This window comes from Rosa chinensis, chromosome 5 (assembly GCF_002994745.2).
Source record: "Rosa chinensis cultivar Old Blush chromosome 5, RchiOBHm-V2, whole genome shotgun sequence".
Classification (NCBI taxonomy): Eukaryota; Viridiplantae; Streptophyta; class Magnoliopsida; order Rosales; family Rosaceae; genus Rosa; species Rosa chinensis.
The window spans coordinates 5,491,271-5,510,010 of NC_037092.1; the positions used below are offsets into that span (position 1 = coordinate 5,491,271).

General features: G+C 37.4%; 2 protein-coding genes across 3 annotated transcripts; both read left to right on the plus strand.

The window, feature by feature from the left end:
* The first annotated feature begins 453 nt into the window (after nucleotides 1–453).
* LOC112201800 lies at nucleotides 454–2,294 on the plus strand. The gene is made up of 3 exons (XM_024342713.2): nucleotides 454–750; nucleotides 853–1,069; nucleotides 1,665–2,294. Exons 1-3 carry the CDS (start codon nucleotides 520–522, stop codon nucleotides 2,093–2,095), a joined length of 879 nt encoding a protein of 292 aa, XP_024198481.1. The 5' UTR covers nucleotides 454–519; the 3' UTR covers nucleotides 2,096–2,294.
* A 9,245-nt stretch (nucleotides 2,295–11,539) lies between these two features.
* LOC112164525 (serine/threonine/tyrosine-protein kinase HT1) lies at nucleotides 11,540–14,893 on the plus strand. 2 transcript variants are annotated; one of them, XM_024300739.2, is made up of 4 exons: nucleotides 11,540–11,773; nucleotides 12,029–13,397; nucleotides 13,647–14,102; nucleotides 14,407–14,893. In XM_024300739.2, exons 2-4 carry the CDS (start codon nucleotides 12,588–12,590, stop codon nucleotides 14,704–14,706), a joined length of 1,566 nt encoding a protein of 521 aa, XP_024156507.1. In that variant the 5' UTR covers nucleotides 11,540–11,773; nucleotides 12,029–12,587; the 3' UTR covers nucleotides 14,707–14,893. The 2 variants fall into 2 exon arrangements, with proteins under 2 accessions (XP_024156507.1, XP_024156506.1); XM_024300738.2 differs by having other exon boundaries at nucleotides 12,034–13,397.
* Nucleotides 14,894–18,740: the final 3,847 nt, after the last annotated feature.

An 18,740-nucleotide genomic window follows, 5' to 3' on the forward strand; every position in this document is an offset into this window, starting at 1 on the left:
GGACACATGTATGCCCCACAACCGGATAAACCCCCCATCCATCAGCGGCTGATATTGCGCCATGTTTCAACGTCAAGTGAATCATTCACTCCTCTGCGGGACCCTCCACCAGAAAAAAAAAAAAAAAGAATTGTTATTTTTATTTTTAAGGGGAAGCTTGGATATACTCGAATATTCAGATATACCGGTCCAGAAAGACCAGCGGAACTATTGCAATTATTGGACATCACTGACGTGGATCCTCGTCGACCCGGTCCGAATCCACCAAACCCCTAACCCGGTTTGATTTACGTCCCCCAATCAAATCTATCCACGTCATGCGCGCGGCGGGAGGTTTATCTCCGTGGTATTAGGCCTACCGGGCCCCACACAAATGGGCCTACCCTAATCCAAAGTTCCAAACAGTGGGCTCTGATTACCTGCTGGTGGTATATAACTACATATATAAACCCAAGGCCAATCCCAATATATTCTTGCAATTAATCACACCATTTGTATAGTAAAGCACTAGTCCAAAGTATGGCCAGAACTGCGGCGAGCACTGCACGGCAGTTGTTGGCGGCGAGTTTCTCCGGCATGGTTTTCGGGTTTCTAGAAGACGGAGGTCAGGAATTCAAGCAGAGTTACAGCAGCAGCGATGGGAGTAGTCAAGAAAATGAGGCAATGTTCGATATCGAGGATGATCATGAAGAGGCCGGAGAGGACGAAAAGGATAAGAAGTTCTGGGACAACCAGAACCAGATTTTAGAGGTAATGATATAGTGTGTTCGTCAACTTTTCAAATGTAGTAGTTCACGTTGTTAGCTGGGTCGACGAATATTAATTTGATTGTTGATGTGATCTATGTTGCAGGCAACGTTATGCAGGACTAGTTCTCTAGAGACGAAGATTAGGAGCGTGACAAAGGAAACGGTGAAGGAGTCGGGGGAGGCGGTGTGCGGTTGTGGGAAGGCGGCGAGTGGTTGCCGGAGCTGCCTTATGAGGGAAGTTTCCGGCAGGCTTTGCAATGCTGGTTACAACAGTGCCATATGCAAGTCCAAGTGGAGGAGTTCGCCGGATATTCCTTCAGGTGAGAAAACCGGCCACGATCCCCGTAATTCAGTTAATGGCCTATTTGATTAGTTAATTAGGCGGATCACGTAACTCCTTTCTTTGTTAGTTGTCATTGTGCCTTTGATCGTCTTCCATCTTTCTCAATTAAGCATCTTGATGTCCTCTTTATTGTCATTATGATTATAATAATAAGGATGATGGTGATAATTGAGAAAGATGGAGATAATTAAGACGTAATTGTAATTAACAAAGAAGGAATACATATATCCTAATCACATATACCTATTTCTTTGACCTAGCATGATCTTTTTGACCATCTTCTTAGCTAGATTAATATTTAAGTCTGCACACATTTAACATCTTTATAATAATGAGTTAATTAGTACAACCAATTTGCCCTTTTTCTAAGACAAAAGATCATTGTTATCAACTTATCATCATTAAACTAAACTAAACCAAACATATTGTACGTATAATAGCCTAATACAAATAGTTTGAGGAGTTGTTGGAAATATCTCGAAAATTTGGATTAATTAAGACTCTTAACAGCGTAAGACTTGGTTAATTATATGATAACATACTTATTAGGCTTTTGTTTTCTGGGTGTTTAGGAGAGCACACATTTTTGGATGTGGTGGACAATTCAAGCTCAAGGAAAGGAGAGGTGAGGGTGATCATAGAACTCAACTTCAGAGCCGAGTTTGAGATGGCGAGAGCAAGCGACGAATACAACACATTGGTGCAACGACTTCCCGAAATCTTTGTCGGCAAGGTCGAAAGACTTCAAAATTTGATCAAAATTTTGTGTTCGGCTGCCAAGAAGTGTATGAAGGAGAAGAAAATGCACATGGGGCCGTGGAGGAAGCAAAAGTACATGCAAGCTAAATGGCTTGGTGCCTGCAAGAGAACGACGTCAACACCGCCTTTGTCAATGGGGCAATCGGATCAGCTGCGGCCGAGGCCGAAGGCATCGATGCTAACTGTTGATTTGCTAGGAGAGATGATACCTAATATTCACTGCAAAGTGGTTGCAGTTTTGTGATATGTTAACAAGCGTACGTTTTGTTTATGATCTTTTTGCTAGCTGATGAAGTAATCCTTAGAATAAAAAAAAAGTCGAATTTCGAATCGTAGTATTTGCGAGTCTGTTTGCATGTACATAATATGTATAGGAAAAAGAGTAATCATATTGTCATCCTTAAATAAGGTTTGGTCTTAGCAGCAATAAATCATCATTTATACGGTTATGTTTGTCGGTAATTAACTTTCGATTCAGCTTACGTTTTAGTCACAAAATCTGAGAACTATTAATGAGATAAAAAGTAAGTCAAGCGATTAATGAGAAAAAAAATTAGGTTACGCACAAAGTGCAAAAATAATAAACAAGATCGAGATGACGTGTACACAGATAGAAGCAAAGAAGGCACGTCCACACAAAGTGGAGTAAGGGAATGACAATATGAATTTGGAGAGTAACTCAAGCTCTATCAATTCATTTTATTAAGTATAGATTGGACATCGAAGATACTCAGTCTTCTGTTGTAACTTTATGCTTCTACAATATTAAGTATTGGAGGTATCCTCATCCTTCATTTTTTTTTTCTCATCATTTAACTATCTCTCTACTGTGACCAAAAATGAAATTACAAACTCAAGATATTGGGAATATGAGATACAATGTATATGACAGAATATTTTGCTATTATTTTACCGTCCTTGCGGATGCATAATCACGTAGCAATACCTCATAAAGCTTAATTGGCTTGATCATGAACTACATGAGACATTGAGTCGACCCACCTTGGAGCCTCAAATACATATTATTGCTACTTTGTCATCACTACAAAACTGTCTAGGCAGATGGGACATGGTTTTCACACAGATATCTGGAGATGAGCTATAGCCCACCTCGATCGATCAGTTTCATATACGACACAAGGACACATTATAAATGTTAAACGTCCAACAATATCAGCTACATCAGTATTAATCATTCACCGTTATTTATCCCCATCAATCATAAAACCCCATCTTAAAGTCACTGTCCCTCATGTCTGATTCATACACGATCCGATCGTAATAGAAGTTTGTCCGGCCAGTAGCATCACCTTCACGGACGTGGTTTCGGATTCTTTTCTGAGCCTGGAATATGCTGCTTCCAACAGATGAGCAATATGTTAGAACAAATAGTGTGTAAGTTTGATATAGCAAATCAGAATTGGTTTCAATCTCGCAGATTAAAGGTTTAATGACGATTATCATCTAATATTTGACTTGAATTTGGTTTACAAGTAAATTTGATTCTCCTTTTTCATGTATTGAGTTTTCATTTTTGTTGGAGAATATTCTTAAATATTATGAATTGAATGTTTTTGCACAAATAATAGGGGTAAAGAGTTGAACTAAAAGTACTGAGGGATATGACGGAAGAGATTCAGAGCATTGATATGCACTTGCAACCAAAAGAACGGACGACTGGATACCATCAAGTGCATATTTGGTTATTACCGTTATTTTAATGAAATGTTGACCACAAATATTAAAAACTGATATCGCATTTAAGTGTTGGATCACTTATACTGCTGGTGTGCATAGAAGAAAATCTGAGTAGCCATTCTTGCATATTTGTTAGGGGATAATCTAGGTGTGATTGGGGTACAAAAATAAATGAAATAAGAGGCTGAATTTAATGGGCAAGAGGCCTGATTTTAATCAGATAGGCCTGTGTGGATGTAGCAATGGTTGTGAGGCCCATGTAGGACCACTCGAAATACCAATAATCATAGCAAATTTTTTTTTGAAACTGACATTGATGAATAGAGCTTGTTGGTCTGCTAGATTCTGCAGAAATTTCAGCAGGATTGGCATTCGCAGCTGGTTTCGCTTTCAAGTTTCAATCCTAGTTTGAACAAAAACAATATATAGATCGAGCGAATAAGAAGTTTGAGCATAGTTGGGAAAGATTTGATTGATGTTAGTGCACTTAATGAACCCAATCAAAGGATTAGTGTGACAGAAAAATTCAAAAACACAAAACTTTGCATACCCTTGTTAGCTCTGAGTAGCTTTCTCCGGGGCTCTTTGACAATAGCAGGTTCCTGCTGATCTAGAAGCACTTTTCCACAATTACTACAACATCTGAAAGCAAAAGCAAATTCATTGATAATTTGACAATACATTAATCTTATTCAATGTGAATTTAGCTAAAACCAAACTTTTATGTAATATAGGAATTATTTGAACATGTGAGAGTTTTTTCTTAATTGCATACTTAAAAGATCAGGAATACACCTCTTCTTTATACAAGTATAGTTCTATGTTCCTTACATAAAGAAATTGCCATCTAGTCTCGTAGAAACACGACCTCCGCAATGCTCACACCACAACATTCTAAGCAGCAATCATCTGATAAGATACTACTGCGTTGAAACTCCCTATTTACAAATACATAAGAGAATATATAGACCAATAGTGGTATGCCTAGACAAAATAGGGTAAGTAAACAAAACTAATAGGAATAGGAAAGACAAACGATTCAATTCATGGTTATTTATGAGATCTTTTAACACTTGTAACCATAGAGTTAAATGAGTACATAAATTTTCATTTATTATTGGATGTTGTGACTTTGGCTACTATCACTAAAATAAATCAGAAGAATACAATACCATAATGATCAAGGTGGGTCAGTCCTAACCGAATATTTAGAAGCGTTGCTTATATTTCATGCCAGAGCTGCGTGCCCAGCGATAGTAGGTAATTGTGGTATGAAGGTGAAGTTCTTTTCTTAGTTTTAGACTTTGTGCTCTAATGTTATTTGGAGTAGTTGTGTACTTGTTTGTGTATCAATATAGGTGTAGGCTTATGTCAAGTTTTGGTATATGTACTATTCAAACCTTTTGGTTATTTTCATTAATATAATGAACCATTTTATTCATTTTTCTATTAGGACCTCCATATTTGTTTATTTGACCTTACTCAGAAAAGAAAAATTTTGGAAGTATTAAAGATGAGTTAGTGCTCCCATGATTATTTATTTACCACAAAATAAACTTTTTTTTTTTTTAAAGAAGATCAAAAGGTTTCACTCCTGCCCCCATGGTGACTCGAACCCATGACTTCATACATAGGTAGTGGGTGCTCTACCCACTGAGCTAACACCACTTCGTCGCCACAAAATAAACTTGACATTGCTAAAAAAAATAAAAAATCTGAAATAATTATTGAAAAAGATAGTGTGTAACTAATTAACATAAATTTATCAGGGGTTTTTCAAGCCTACTTTTCATGCTTAATTATGTATTTTCAAAGCTTAGTTTTTATGGTTTATGGTTGCATGCTGGAATTTACATAGGTTGCAAAATTAAATTTGTTCACTCTCTTCTTTTATTATTTATTTTTGTCTTATATGCCGCTTCAAAAACTTATTTGGTTAGTTTACATAAGGGCTTTCTATCCCCTGTTTCATGATCCTTAAGAAAAACACTTTTGTATCATAGTTTTTTTATTTTTATATAATTTGCCAAGTAATTTTGAATGCATTTTCTCTTGATTTTTTCTTTTTTAAAAGCTTTTATAAACAAAGAAAATGAGAAATATGAAATGAGAACTAAAATAGAAATGAATAATTAAAGTATTGTAAATGTGTTTCCATTACTATAAATCTTTACAGAGAAACAAAATATTTTCCTTATTAGTTTGCTATCTTTAACTGTCTTTTTGTATAAGGATACATATGTCATTGAATAATGAAAAATTGAGGGAGGTCTAGTGAGTAAATTAAGAGGTCCCAATAGAAACTCTCCAGATGAAAAGTCTGATTAGCAATACAATTATCTTCCATGAGTGCATCATAAATAATAACATGAATCTCATTAATAATAGCAACACCATTTACTTTTTCTAAAAATACTAACAATCCACGATTAACAAACTAAGCAGCAGTCTTAATCGCATCAACCTATATCGTCTTGGGCAAACTTGTGCCTAATGCGCTCATTCGCAGTCCAATTCAAACGCTCAACTACTCTATCAATATCCTAGAGCATAGGGCTAGATTCGATACTAAACCGAGCCATTTTCACTCAAACCGTTACCGAATCGACTTTCGTCGGTATACAAATTTTCAAATCGTTTTCGATCCGACATAGTCTGTAAACCGACTATCGGTTACTGAGATTTCGACTGGTATCGATCTGTTTTGGGAGATTTGTGGCCTGAAATCAGTGGTGAAATTAGGCTTCAGGTCGGTGGTTTCGTCGCCGGAACTCGACGACTTGGAGGCCATGGGTCAAGAGATATTTGATGCAATTGGGTGAAAGTGAGAAATTAGGGCTTTAATCAGGTTTGAGGAGATAGAGAGAACTTAGAGAAGCTTGTGCCTACCAGTCGTTGAATTTGTCCTCCATCGAAGATTTAGATTTGAATCATCTCATGTTGGAGTTTCCCATGGAGATGAGGACGATTTGATGATGCTGACGATCGAGAAAAGTAGGAGAGGAAGGAAGAAGAAGAAATAAGAAGAAGGGGAAGATGAAAGAACTGGAAGAATGAACTGGGAGAAGAAATCTATGGAAGATGAAAGATGCGGAGGAAGCATCTGAATATGATGGATTGATCAATGATGGACACGATAAGAGCTTTTTGTTTTTTTCTTTGATTCTATAGCTTAACTAATAAATATAAACTTTGTAGTATATATATTGAGAGCAGCTCGTGCTCTAGTAGGTGAGAGGATAGGGGTTCAATTCTTGCCTCGAACTAAATTGTTTGGTATGTATATGTGTATACAGTCTGTACGATATACTGATGGTATATACATCTTCGTATCGTAGCCTAGCCGAAAGCCCAAATTTGGTACGGCTAGACCAAACCGAAAGTCGGTAGGCCGAAATATTTTGCCCATTTCGGTTGGTGCGGTTCAAAACTCGGCTGGTTTGGCCTGATCGGCCAAATTGCTAGCCCTACTAGAACACATTCATCAAGTCAACTGAAAATTATTGGACTTTTCAGGAATTGGGTTAAGGTCAACCGGCTTGGGCCTCTATCAAATGGATAGACTGTAGTTTCTTGGGCTTCAATATTATCTGGTCCATATCTGAATGGAGTATATTTGGATCTTTGTCCACTTTTTCGATTCCTTATTCTTTAGGGTAACACCTTTTCATTTCTTTTCGTATAAGGAACAAAGACTCTATAGTAGCTGGAGCTACAAGCTTGGTTATCAAGTCCTATGTCACATGTCCACATTCTACATGCTGGTTTAGAAATATTTTGCATAATTTTTCCAAAAAAAGAAGAAGAAATATTTTGTATAAGTAGGCCTATGTATAAGCATAATTTTTTTCTCCTTTTCTTCTTTTCTTTGACAAAATGTATAATAAATAAAGGCAAAATAGCCAAATTACCCCCTAACTGTTCTCATGACTGCCGATTTACCCAATGACATTTCAATTTTGATTATTTACACCCTCACTTTTCTAAATGTTGCAAATTTACACCCTATAGTTAAATTTTAGAATTTCCATCCAATTTCTCCGTTAATTTGGGTAGCATGTGAGGGGCATTTTCATCTCTGCAATTGTCACCTAAAAAAAAAATCAAGAAAAAAATAGAAAATTACCTTGTTAAAAAATAAAAAATAAAATACTGTTATTCGTCTCCCACAACTGTTTTTTTTTCCCTTAGCCTCTCATCTTCTTCTCTATCTATCTCTCAATTATCTTCTTCTCAGCATGACCTCTTCCTCTATGTTCTTTTTATCGAGATCAATATAACACAATTCCAACTTGAATCAATCAACATGACCTTCACATGCTTGCTGTAATTTTAATTTTCACATTCCATACATATAAATATTTTAGTTTGTTCGATGGCTTCTCAATCTTATACACAATACAAACCCCTCCAACTGGAAACATGGAAGATCAAATTCTCATATGAATGTTTGAAACATTAATGACCAGTGCGGCTTTCAAAGAACAAGAAAACCAGAAACCTAAATGATCAAAGACTGTTTCTCCTTCAGTGATATGATCATCCAATCATTTGATGTGACTAGCAAATATTAATTAAGCGATCAGTTGCAAGCTAACGATCAATTTTAAAATAAAGAGAGTGAAGAAGAAGAAGAGATGGACAAGGAAGAAGCGACAAAAGGCAAGTTTTTTTTTTGGGATAATGACCATTTACACAATTTTGGGGTTAATTAACCTTACTTACCCAAACACTCTAAGAGATTGCCCACTTACCCAATAATTTATATATTTTTTGCCCATTTACCCAATTAAGTATTTTTTTATTATTTTTTATTTATTTTTAAGACAATTTTTCCCTCTCCTTGTTTGTTACTTAGAGAGAGAAGTCATTGGATACCTCGCCGGACTCCGGTAACGGGTGGCCGGCCGCGGACTCCGGTGACCGGAATCCGACACCAGTAACCAAATTCCTGCGTCCGATTTTATTGCCCCTAATAATACCCAATAATCATATTATTTCCCCCAGTAATCATATCATTGCCCCCCAAAAATCGTATTATTGCCCTCCAAAAATCGTATTATTGCCTCCCAATAATTGTATTATTGCCCTCAATAATCATATTAATGCCCCCCAGTAATCGTATTATTGTCTCCTAAATTTTTTTTCTGTTTTCTTTTTTCTTTCCTTCTAGGCATTCTGCCCCAATTTTACCAAAAAAAAAAAAAATGATTTGGCCACCCAGAAAATGCTCTGGGCACCCACATCTTCTTCTCCTCCTATCTTCGTATCCCACCTCAAACCAAGCCTGCCCACCAGCCTAGGACCCAAACCAGTTTCCGTTGCCCATCGACCGTCATGACCACTGTTCCCTAGCACCTCCGCCGTCCTACCATTGGTTGCAGATCGAGACTAACTCACCTGTCTTCACAATCACTGCCTTTGAGATCACAACCACCAGAATCGCGGCCTCACCACTCCACCCGTTAGCACAACCCCTGGAACACCCCACAGGAACCCGGCCGGATATTGATCTGACATCAAATCACCAAGAAACTCCGACCAACCGAAGAGCACCCAGACATGCCCGATTCGAACAAGAGACACCGGATCGGGGAGAAGAAGCCCCAACTTAACACTTTTCCAACACCCAACACCGATCTGGACGTCGAGCGTCAGTGACAGTGAGAGGGAGGCCGTCGCGGTCTGGGTGGCCGGAGTCGTCGAGCGCGGTGGAGTCCAGTGAGAGAGAGAGAGAGAGAGAGAGAGAGAGAGAGAGAGAGAGAGAGAGAGAGAGAGAGAGAGAGAATAGATTGAAGAGGGGAGGGGGAGGGGGAGGGGGGAGAGAGAGAGAGATGAGTGTAATTTATTAATTAAAATGAGGGCAATACTGTCAATAGATATTAGATTGGGTAAATGAGAGTAAAACCTTAATGGAGTATGTGGACAATTTTTAGGCCAAAATTGTGTAAATGGTCATTTTCCTTCTTTTTTTTTCTTCCTTTTTTAATGAAGAACAATTTTGTATTTTTCATTTATTTCTTTGACGATGTGTTGGTTTGTTTTTTTTTTTTTTGGTGATAGTTGAAAACACGAAAAACCCCCTATGTGCTAACCAAATTAACGGAAAATTGGATGGAAAGTCCAAATAGGGATGGCAAAAATCCCCAGAGAGGTGGAGCTCCATTGGATACCCGCTCCTGATGGGGGGAGAATTATGAGACAAATGGGGAATGGGGATGAGGATCCCCAATCCCCGCTATCTAAGATTGGGGATGGGGCGGGGATGGTATTGTCATCCCCATCCCCAAACCCGCCCCAATAATATATACATATATTTAACTATATATATTTTAATTTATTTTTTATAATATAAATCATAAATATATACATTTACTACTTTACTTTAATGGCTACACTTTTACTTTAATGGTGTTTTGACTTTTGCACTTAATGAATTATGATTTATGAATTTAATCATGTTTTAAATTTATTTGTTGTAGATTTTGATTTTAAAAAAGGCAATATCAGAAAAAAAATATTTTATTTATTAAATTCTTATTGGGGATTTGGGGCGGGTTTGGAGGTTTAGTCCCCAGTGGGGATGGGGATGGGGAATCCCCAATATAATTTTATTGGGGATTGGGGCGGGGATGGGGGTAGAGAATGACCCCGGGGATGGGGATGGTATTGTGATCTCCATCCCCAACCCGCCCCATTGCCATCCCTAAGTCCAAAAAAATAACGATGGAGTGTAAATAGGCAACAATTAGAAAAGTGAGGGTGTACATAATCAAAATTGAAATATCAGGGAGTAAATCGGCAGCCATGGAAAAATTCAGAGTGTAATTTAACTATTTTGCCATAAATTAATGAGGTTTTTTTTTTTTTTCCCTAAAATACCTTACTATAAATACTCTATTTGATAGCCTTGTTAATTTTGTCGATTTTTGCAATCTATACCTTGTTTGAATTTTAGCTTTCAAATCATTACATATTGGTAGAGTATAGAATAATTTTCATTTTAAAGAGACAAAAAAAAAAATTATTAGCAAGCACTAAAACTGTAAATAAAAAATAAGCTACAACGGACTTAAAACTATGGTCGGTGTCTCTATAGAATAATTTTCATTTTAAAGAGACAAAAAAAATTACTAGCAAGCACTAAAACTGTAAATAAAAATAAGCTACAACGGACTTAAAACTTTGATTGGTGGTTGAGATCTTATTTGTAGGATCACGCGTTGAAGCTGAGAATAAAATATTCTAATGCAATATCCAAATTCAAAAAATATTACAACAAAAATTCTCTTCAGACTCTTTTATGTCGAGCATCCAAAACCACCTCAACTGATACGCAAAACAAATATAGAGATTACCAAAAACGCATGTTTTTATAGAAAATAAATTCCACATTATTGAACCTCAATAAATAAAATCTCCAAAATTGACTACCATTTCTATCTCTTAAAAAAAAAAAAAACTAATATCAATTTCGTTCCAAATTTAGGCTCCATTAAACCAATTTCAGGCATTACTTTACCTGTCACTCCTTCTAGATCTACACCCTTTAATTTCAAATCAAAAACTCTGATTTGCCTTTGAGATTCCCCAAATCTATTTATAGAAAAAGATTCAGAGCACCCACAATCCCTAACCCAACACGTAAAAAGGAATTTCTCAACCAAAAAAAAATGTCTCACGTACGAACAGATGCATCCGTGCGAACCGTACCGTACCAGACACCTTATTCTCTCTGATAACGACACATGGAAATTCGCATCCACTTTTAATTTTTATTTTTACTTTTATTTATGTTTTTTTCCTTTAACCTTTTTCCATTTTTACCTTAAATTTAAAATCTAAACAATTCTCTCTTCTCTGCTTCTCCCGTCTCGGTCATTTTCATTTTCTTCAATCCGTCTTTTCTGACTTTGGCCCTGGTGGTCCCCACCCACCACCACCACCCCCCAACCCCCTCTCCTCCTCAAGAACCCACCACCGCACCACAACAGGAAGAAGAAGAAGAAGAGACCTTCACCATATAAATATCCGGGTCCATAGAATCTATAGCAAATTTCCCCTTTTTTTTCTTTTTTTTTTATTCCGATTTTTTTTTTTCATTTTCTTTTTTAATTATTATTGGGGTTAAGATATCAAATGCTGAAATGGTGACATATAGTCTCCAAAATCGTGGTGGTTTATTCGCCATGATGGAGGAAGAAGAACCCATCTTCCTTTAAGGGTAAGCTCCCCAAAGCTCCAACCTCTTTTTTTTTTTTTTTTAACCTTCTGAATTGAAAATGAATTATTGACTTTTCTTGTGTGATGGTGTGGTTTTTGTATCTGGGTATTCTTGTATTCTGTATTATTGTGATTGTTTTGACACAATGATTATTTTGATGGGGGGTTGTAATCATGGGTGTCTAATATAACTGAGTGCTTGTATTTTTTTTTTTTTTTTTTAATTATTGACCATGTTTATTGGTTTTTGTATCAGTGTAGGATTTTTCCAGGCTTTTACGGAAGGTGGTGTTTGACTTTGAAACTAAACACAAGTTTGTTTTAAGAGGTTGGAGGGTCTGGTGGTGGTGCTTCTTGGGTCCATATAATAATAACTATATTATTATTAACAATAATAGTGTTTGATTAGAGGGAGGAAAGGGTCTGCGTTTTGATGGGCTATGGTGGGTTTCAGGGAATTTTGGTTCTGATGGAGATGAGAATAGTGTTTGAATCACCACCTCTGGATTATTGACGCGTCTTTCCAAAGTGTTTGAAGGGTTTTCTGGTTTTTAGCTTGTAACAAAAGTTTGAATATTTGTTTAGCTCGCACGACTAGGCTGTTGTTGTTGTTGTTGTTGTTGTTGTGAATGGGATTGAAGAGATTTGGTGTCTCAAACTGTGTATTAGTAGTAAGATTGTTTGAGGAGCGCCAAACTTGTTGTGACCCTTCTTCTCACTTTGAGGAGGAGGAGGAGGAGAAGAAGATTAAGGAGGTGGTTTTGTGGGGATAAAGAGTTGCTGGTTGTGGGTTTTCGGAGAATTAGTGGGAAGATATGGAGGAAGAGGCTTATTCTTGGATTAGGAGAACGAAATTCTCTCATCGGTTTGATTCACATCGGTATGATGATTCAAGATTGGCCTCAATTCCTTTAACCTTTCAGGATTTTCAAAAAGAGCAGCTTGCAGGGTTGAAGTCAAGGCCTGTAGCAGCAGCAACACCAGCAGTAGCTCCTTCTAGGCAGAAGTCAAGCCCCAGTAATTCAAAGATTCAGAGGAACAGTCGTCTGTCTTCACCTATTGGTCGAAATCCATTTGTCAACAAGCAGAGATCTTTGTCTCCTGTGCCGGCGAGCAACATTAGTGATGTGTTTAAAGAAGCTCAGACTGATACGAAGAGGTTTTCAACACCACACCCTAGGAGAGTACAATCAGATAAGGGAATTATGGGGAAGTTGTTCAGGAAGGATTCACAATCTAAGGGATCACACCTGCCGCATTCGTCTTCAAATACTAGCCCCCTCAGGCACTTGTCTTCAATGAAAGTCGGTGACAAAACGAGCAAATCAAAGAGGAAGGAATCGCCTTGGGCTAAGTATTTTGATCATGGAGGTGGGAGAGTGAATGCAGTGGATGCTGCAGATGAATTTAGTGTTGATTTGTCAAAGTTGTTTCTTGGTCTGAAGTTTGCTCATGGAGCACATAGCAGGCTTTATCATGGGATTTACAATGAGGAAGCTGTTGCAGTTAAGATCATCAGGGTACCAGAAGATGATGAAGGTGGAGTCTTGGCAGCTCGATTGGAGAAACAATTTAACAAAGAGGTTAATCTTCTTTCTCGCCTCCACCATAGAAATATCATAAAGGTAATTGAATTCTCTTGCCCCAACTTTCTTCTTTCATTAGCTTGTTTAGTTTTCCTTCAAAATTATGCTTCTGGCTCACCAAAATTTCGTATAGTAGTCGATGATTTATAGACAGTAGACATGATTAAGCCATGCTCAGTCATCATTGGGAATGATTATTGTTTTTCTATTGGGTTGAATTATTGGGAATGAATTGAGGTTGTAGATATGGATTACTGATATTTTGATTCATTGATCCAAATGAAACAGTTCGTTGCAGCTTGCAGAAAGCCTCCTGTTTATTGTGTAGTCACAGAATATTTAGATGAGGGTTCCTTGAGGGCTTACTTGCACAAACTTGAGTGCAAATCTCTTCCTTTAGAGAAACTAATTGCCATTGCCTTGGACATTGCTCGGGGAATGGAATACATCCACTCGCAAGGAGTCATTCACCGGGACCTTAAGCCTGAGAATGTTCTTATTGATAAAGACTTTAGGCTGAAAATTGCTGATTTTGGCATAGCATGTGAGGAGGCATACTGTGATTCATTGGCTGATGACCCTGGAACTTACCGTTGGATGGCCCCCGAAATGATTAAGCGTAAATCCTATGGGCGAAAGGTTGATGTCTACAGTTTTGGACTCGTTTTGTGGGAACTAGTAGCCGGAACAATCCCTTATGAGGAGATGAATCCCATTCAAGCGGCTTTTGCAGTTGTGAATAAGGTATGTTAATAGAGTACCTTTTTTTTTTCAGTGATCTTTGCTTTCTTAATTCTTAGTTTTAGTTTTGCATTCTTCATGCATATTACATCCTTGTTTATTTGTCTTCATTATGAATTTTAGTCTTTGAGGTGAGGGTAATATTGAAATGAGTTTGCAGCAGGTTTCGGAATTGCTGCGTCGTGTGACTTTTCTTTGCAGATATAATGCCCGAGCTCATTGTCATTTTTTAAGCCTGTATGCACATTTCTTGATTTAATAAAGTTTTTTGTTAAACACATTATAAGAAATTGTGTGGTTTTTTCAGAATTTGAGGCCGGTTATCCCAAAGAACTGTCCACCTGCTATGCGAGCCTTGATCGAGCAATGCTGGTCATTGCAGCCGGATAAAAGACCCGAGTTTTGGCAGGTTGTAAAGGTGCTAGAACAATTTGAGTCTTCCCTTGCCCGAGATGGAACATTGACGCTTGCACAGAATTTGACTTGCCAAGATCATAAGAAGGGGATGCTTCACTGGATTCAAAAGCTTGGTCAGCATCCAAATAGTTCACCCAAGCTTGGTCAGCATCCATATAGTTCACCCATGCCTAAACCCAAGTTCTCTTAAGTGTGTTTCTTATGACCTGCTTTTGTAGTGGTATCGGATCAGATTGTAATTAAAGAAAGGTTCGTTTTCCAAGCCTTTTTATTTGTATTCCTCCCATGTCACATTCATGTGAAACAGTTTGAAAGTGGTCTAATAGAAATTGGTAGGCCTGCTTTTGAAGTAAAGCATTTATCTTTCCCACATAATACACAACAAATGGTCATCACCTTGGCACATTCTGGCCTTTACAGATGCACATTGCAATATCATGTTCTGTTGCTGGCTCATCAGTTTAGCTCATTTTGAACTCTACCCACATATGCATAATGGCAATTCCGGGTTATGTTGCTGGTTGAACTCCAGGAAAAATGGCATCCCTTGTGTTTTCTACGCATATGCCGTATGATTATGAATCATATGATGGATAAGCAGTTGCAACTCCTCATTCTTTTGTTTTTTTTTGAAGTCCTATTGTTCTTGCTAGCCCTTTTGGATTGGAATTCATCACCCTTCCTTTTCACAACCCAGAATTATTGGTGCTCTGTTTCAGTTTCTTTATATTGCCTTCCCCAGCTGTCAAATTTGATTTTCTATCTTCAAATTGGACAATCACCTTCAACACGTCTCTCCCCCTTTCTTTTCTTCTTGATTCCGGGGAGGGATGATTCAATCACCTTAACACGTCACTAAAACAATAGCCGGTTAATTTGCATAGACTCGAAAGAAGGGAAATCCCTAAAACATTTTGATCTAATTGTTTTCTGTTCTTTACCATCCACGCTTTTGATCACAGGACATGCTTGGCCTACGTATTTTTCATCACATAATGTGTGTCGAATTATAGGTGCAAAAAAATCTGTGGTCTTTGAAAAGGGTTGGTTGGTTGAGGACATGTTGACATTAATTCTCACAACGTTCTTGTGTGTGTCTTATTGCCATTTGCGAGTTAACACAACTGGATTTGGTCCTGTCATGTAAAGAGACTACAGCCCCTTAAGGAGTAGATACAGTTATTGATGAGATTTGACACCTTGCTTCCAAAGTCCCAATTCAGAATTTAGATGCATTGCATAGAATGGGCGTTTCTGCTTTATTGCTTTTTTACTACTTGTACCCGTGATATTTTCTCATCCCCCTTTTTCCTTTTAGAGGGAAAGTCCCCTTCATGCGAGCCATCAATTTCTAACCGTAAATGTATGTGAAACTCACTGACTGCTGGTGGATTAGGGTATCGTGTGTTAAACAGTAAATCCGTGTTGTATGAACTATGAAGTGTATAAGCTGTTTAATGAATTGTACCAAAAAAAAAATAATAATAATAATAATATAAAAAAATATTTACAGATAAATGTCCAAGTGAAATCAAGGTAACATGTAAGTGTCACGTAAGCTTTTAAGACGGAAAATTCATTAATTCGTTGTTGCCCATGATCGGGCTTGCATGTATCCGAGGTTTACAACTCTACTGACTAGTTTTTTTTTTTTTTGAGAAGAAAAGAAAATTTCATTAATCCAAAAGATTACAACGATGGGGATGACTCCGTAAAATCTCAACTACTCTAACTAGAGAAGAAGACCTACTCATACCCCTAATGTTAAACCAGCGGTTACAGATACCATGAACCGATAGGGGCCCAACTCTAACCACATTCGCCCTTTCTTCCGGGCTACAAACACTCAACTTATCCCAGGAGTCCCGATACATCCTTATAGCCAACCTCAAGAAGAGACTATCCCCTTCCAACTCCATATACCAAAACCGCCAGTATATGAGTAGGGGCATCTCCCCATTACATTGACAACAAGAAAACATCGACATTAAAACAACAAGTCCCTGGAGATGACACCATAACAATGGCACAACCAAGAAACCAAAACAACCAAACTCTCGCTCAATTGAGGAAGGACTTATTACACCTAACCGAAAAACGAAAAGTAAAAACCTAATAAAGAATAATAATAGACTGTCCGGAACCGCTTTCCTGTCCCTCAAATTTGACTCAAGTTTCCGGGGAACCGCCACAGGAAGTTGGGATCTTGCAAGGTTACTTGTCTCGAAACCAAATCTCCGGTATCTAGCCCTAGGATAGTGCCACCACCAACCCCCGCCCAGACAAAAATCACACCATGCCTTCTGGTAGCCACCAAACCCAGATCCAACCCCAAAAGAGGCCAATGTTGCCATCAACTCTACTGACTAGTTTCTATTAGGCCATCATCTTATTTTTTAGTATTTTGATCATAAAAAGAAAAATGTGATTTACTAAGTACATTCAAGTTCATTAGGAAATTACTTACGCGCATTCTCAAAATAAAATATCTGAAATTAAAATTGACATGTCACAATTATGATTTGTATGCATTGAAACCAGTCGATTGCATCATAAATACCAATCTCCCACAAATTTGAAAAATGAGTCTACATGATCGATGGCATATGAGAAATATTAAGAGACATATTTTACTAAAACAGTTTTTTAGAAAAATATACTAAACGGATTCCTAAATCGTAAAAGTTCAAAAATTTAACTTATCATTTTCATTTTACAAAATCATTTTGGAAAAACTGTTTTGTAAAACGTTATAGAACAATGCCCTAAACTTTGTACTATATAGAAATCTTGATCTCTTTTGTTTTCAAGCCTCTACCTTCCATTCAAGTTCTTATATTTTCGTTTGTCAAGACTTGCTCGGACAAGTTCTTGATGTGTCCTCCATTTGCGTATGAATGAAACTAGTTGAATAAGAGCGTGGAAATTGTGGTCCATATATTAAGTGACGTGATTATTTTGAGAAGACTAAAAGACTAGTCAATAATACAGCAAGCAATTCCCAGTTTCCCCCGTTACACTTCTATAAGCCTGATTCATTGACTTGATTCATCTGTGGAATAATTGTTTGGGCCGGGTCGGAGTTCTTCTATGTAGGGATTCATATAGCTTAAAATATGGAGGGCAGAGGTTCATGATCTATCGACAAGGCCTAGTATAGTTATTGGATCAGGCAAGATTTGTTTAGCTTCGGGAAAGTAGAATTTGAATCTAGGATATCATTTAACACAGGCCCGCTCACCTGCGGGACGAAAATAAAGGGACAAAACGGGACAAAACTATCCCAGCCGTTGGATCTTAATTCAGTTGATCAAACGGACAAAACGGCAAACCATTAAAACAAATTTTTTTTAACCCATTATCCAATCTCATTTAGTCTCAACCAAGACTCCACGTTCAGTCTTGGGTTCTTTCTCCTCCCTCGTCTCCACGTTCAGTCTTGAGTTCTTCCTCCTCCCTCGCCTCCCATATACCATTCTTGATTCATCCTCATCCTCATCATCATAAGATTGGCCTATCTTGAAGGTATTTTTCTTAGATTTTACTCTCTCTCGATTTTAGGGTTTTTTTTTTTAATTTTTTCTCTTCAATTTGGGTGAATCATGGAGCCATCGTATTTTGTTTGATGATTTCATTTCTGGTGTTCTGATTTGATTGTCGAAATTTTGGTATTCTTTTGCAAGTATTAATTTTGCTGTGATATAGAGTTGGTCAAAAGAAATTGAAAAAAGGTCAATACTTTTTGTCCTGACTTTTTGTCCATGGAATGGATTGAATCATTGAATAGGAAGCCTCATCATAGAAGCACAATGCTAATGGGTAATAACTTTATTTACTACAAACACTTGCTTTTATTTCTTGATGTGATCTATTTCATGCTTATTAATGTATCATTGATATTGTATATGAGCAGGTCAAGCATACAAATCAACCCCACTGAGCAATCAAATGAAGCACCACTTAGCATGTAAAGGATGAAGTTGATCTTTCTTCTATTTTGTTTCAGCATAATCACAAGTTTTTTGATATGTAATGGATTGTAATATGCATCAATTGGGTTGTCATTCAATAAATGTTTTTTCATTCATCCACTGCCCAAAACTTGTGTATATTCTTTTGCATTATGATTATAACTTGTGATTGTGAATTGAGATGTCTGATACATGTCACTGACCAAGTAACTGTAACTGGTCACGTAACTGACCATGTCACTGTAACTGGTCA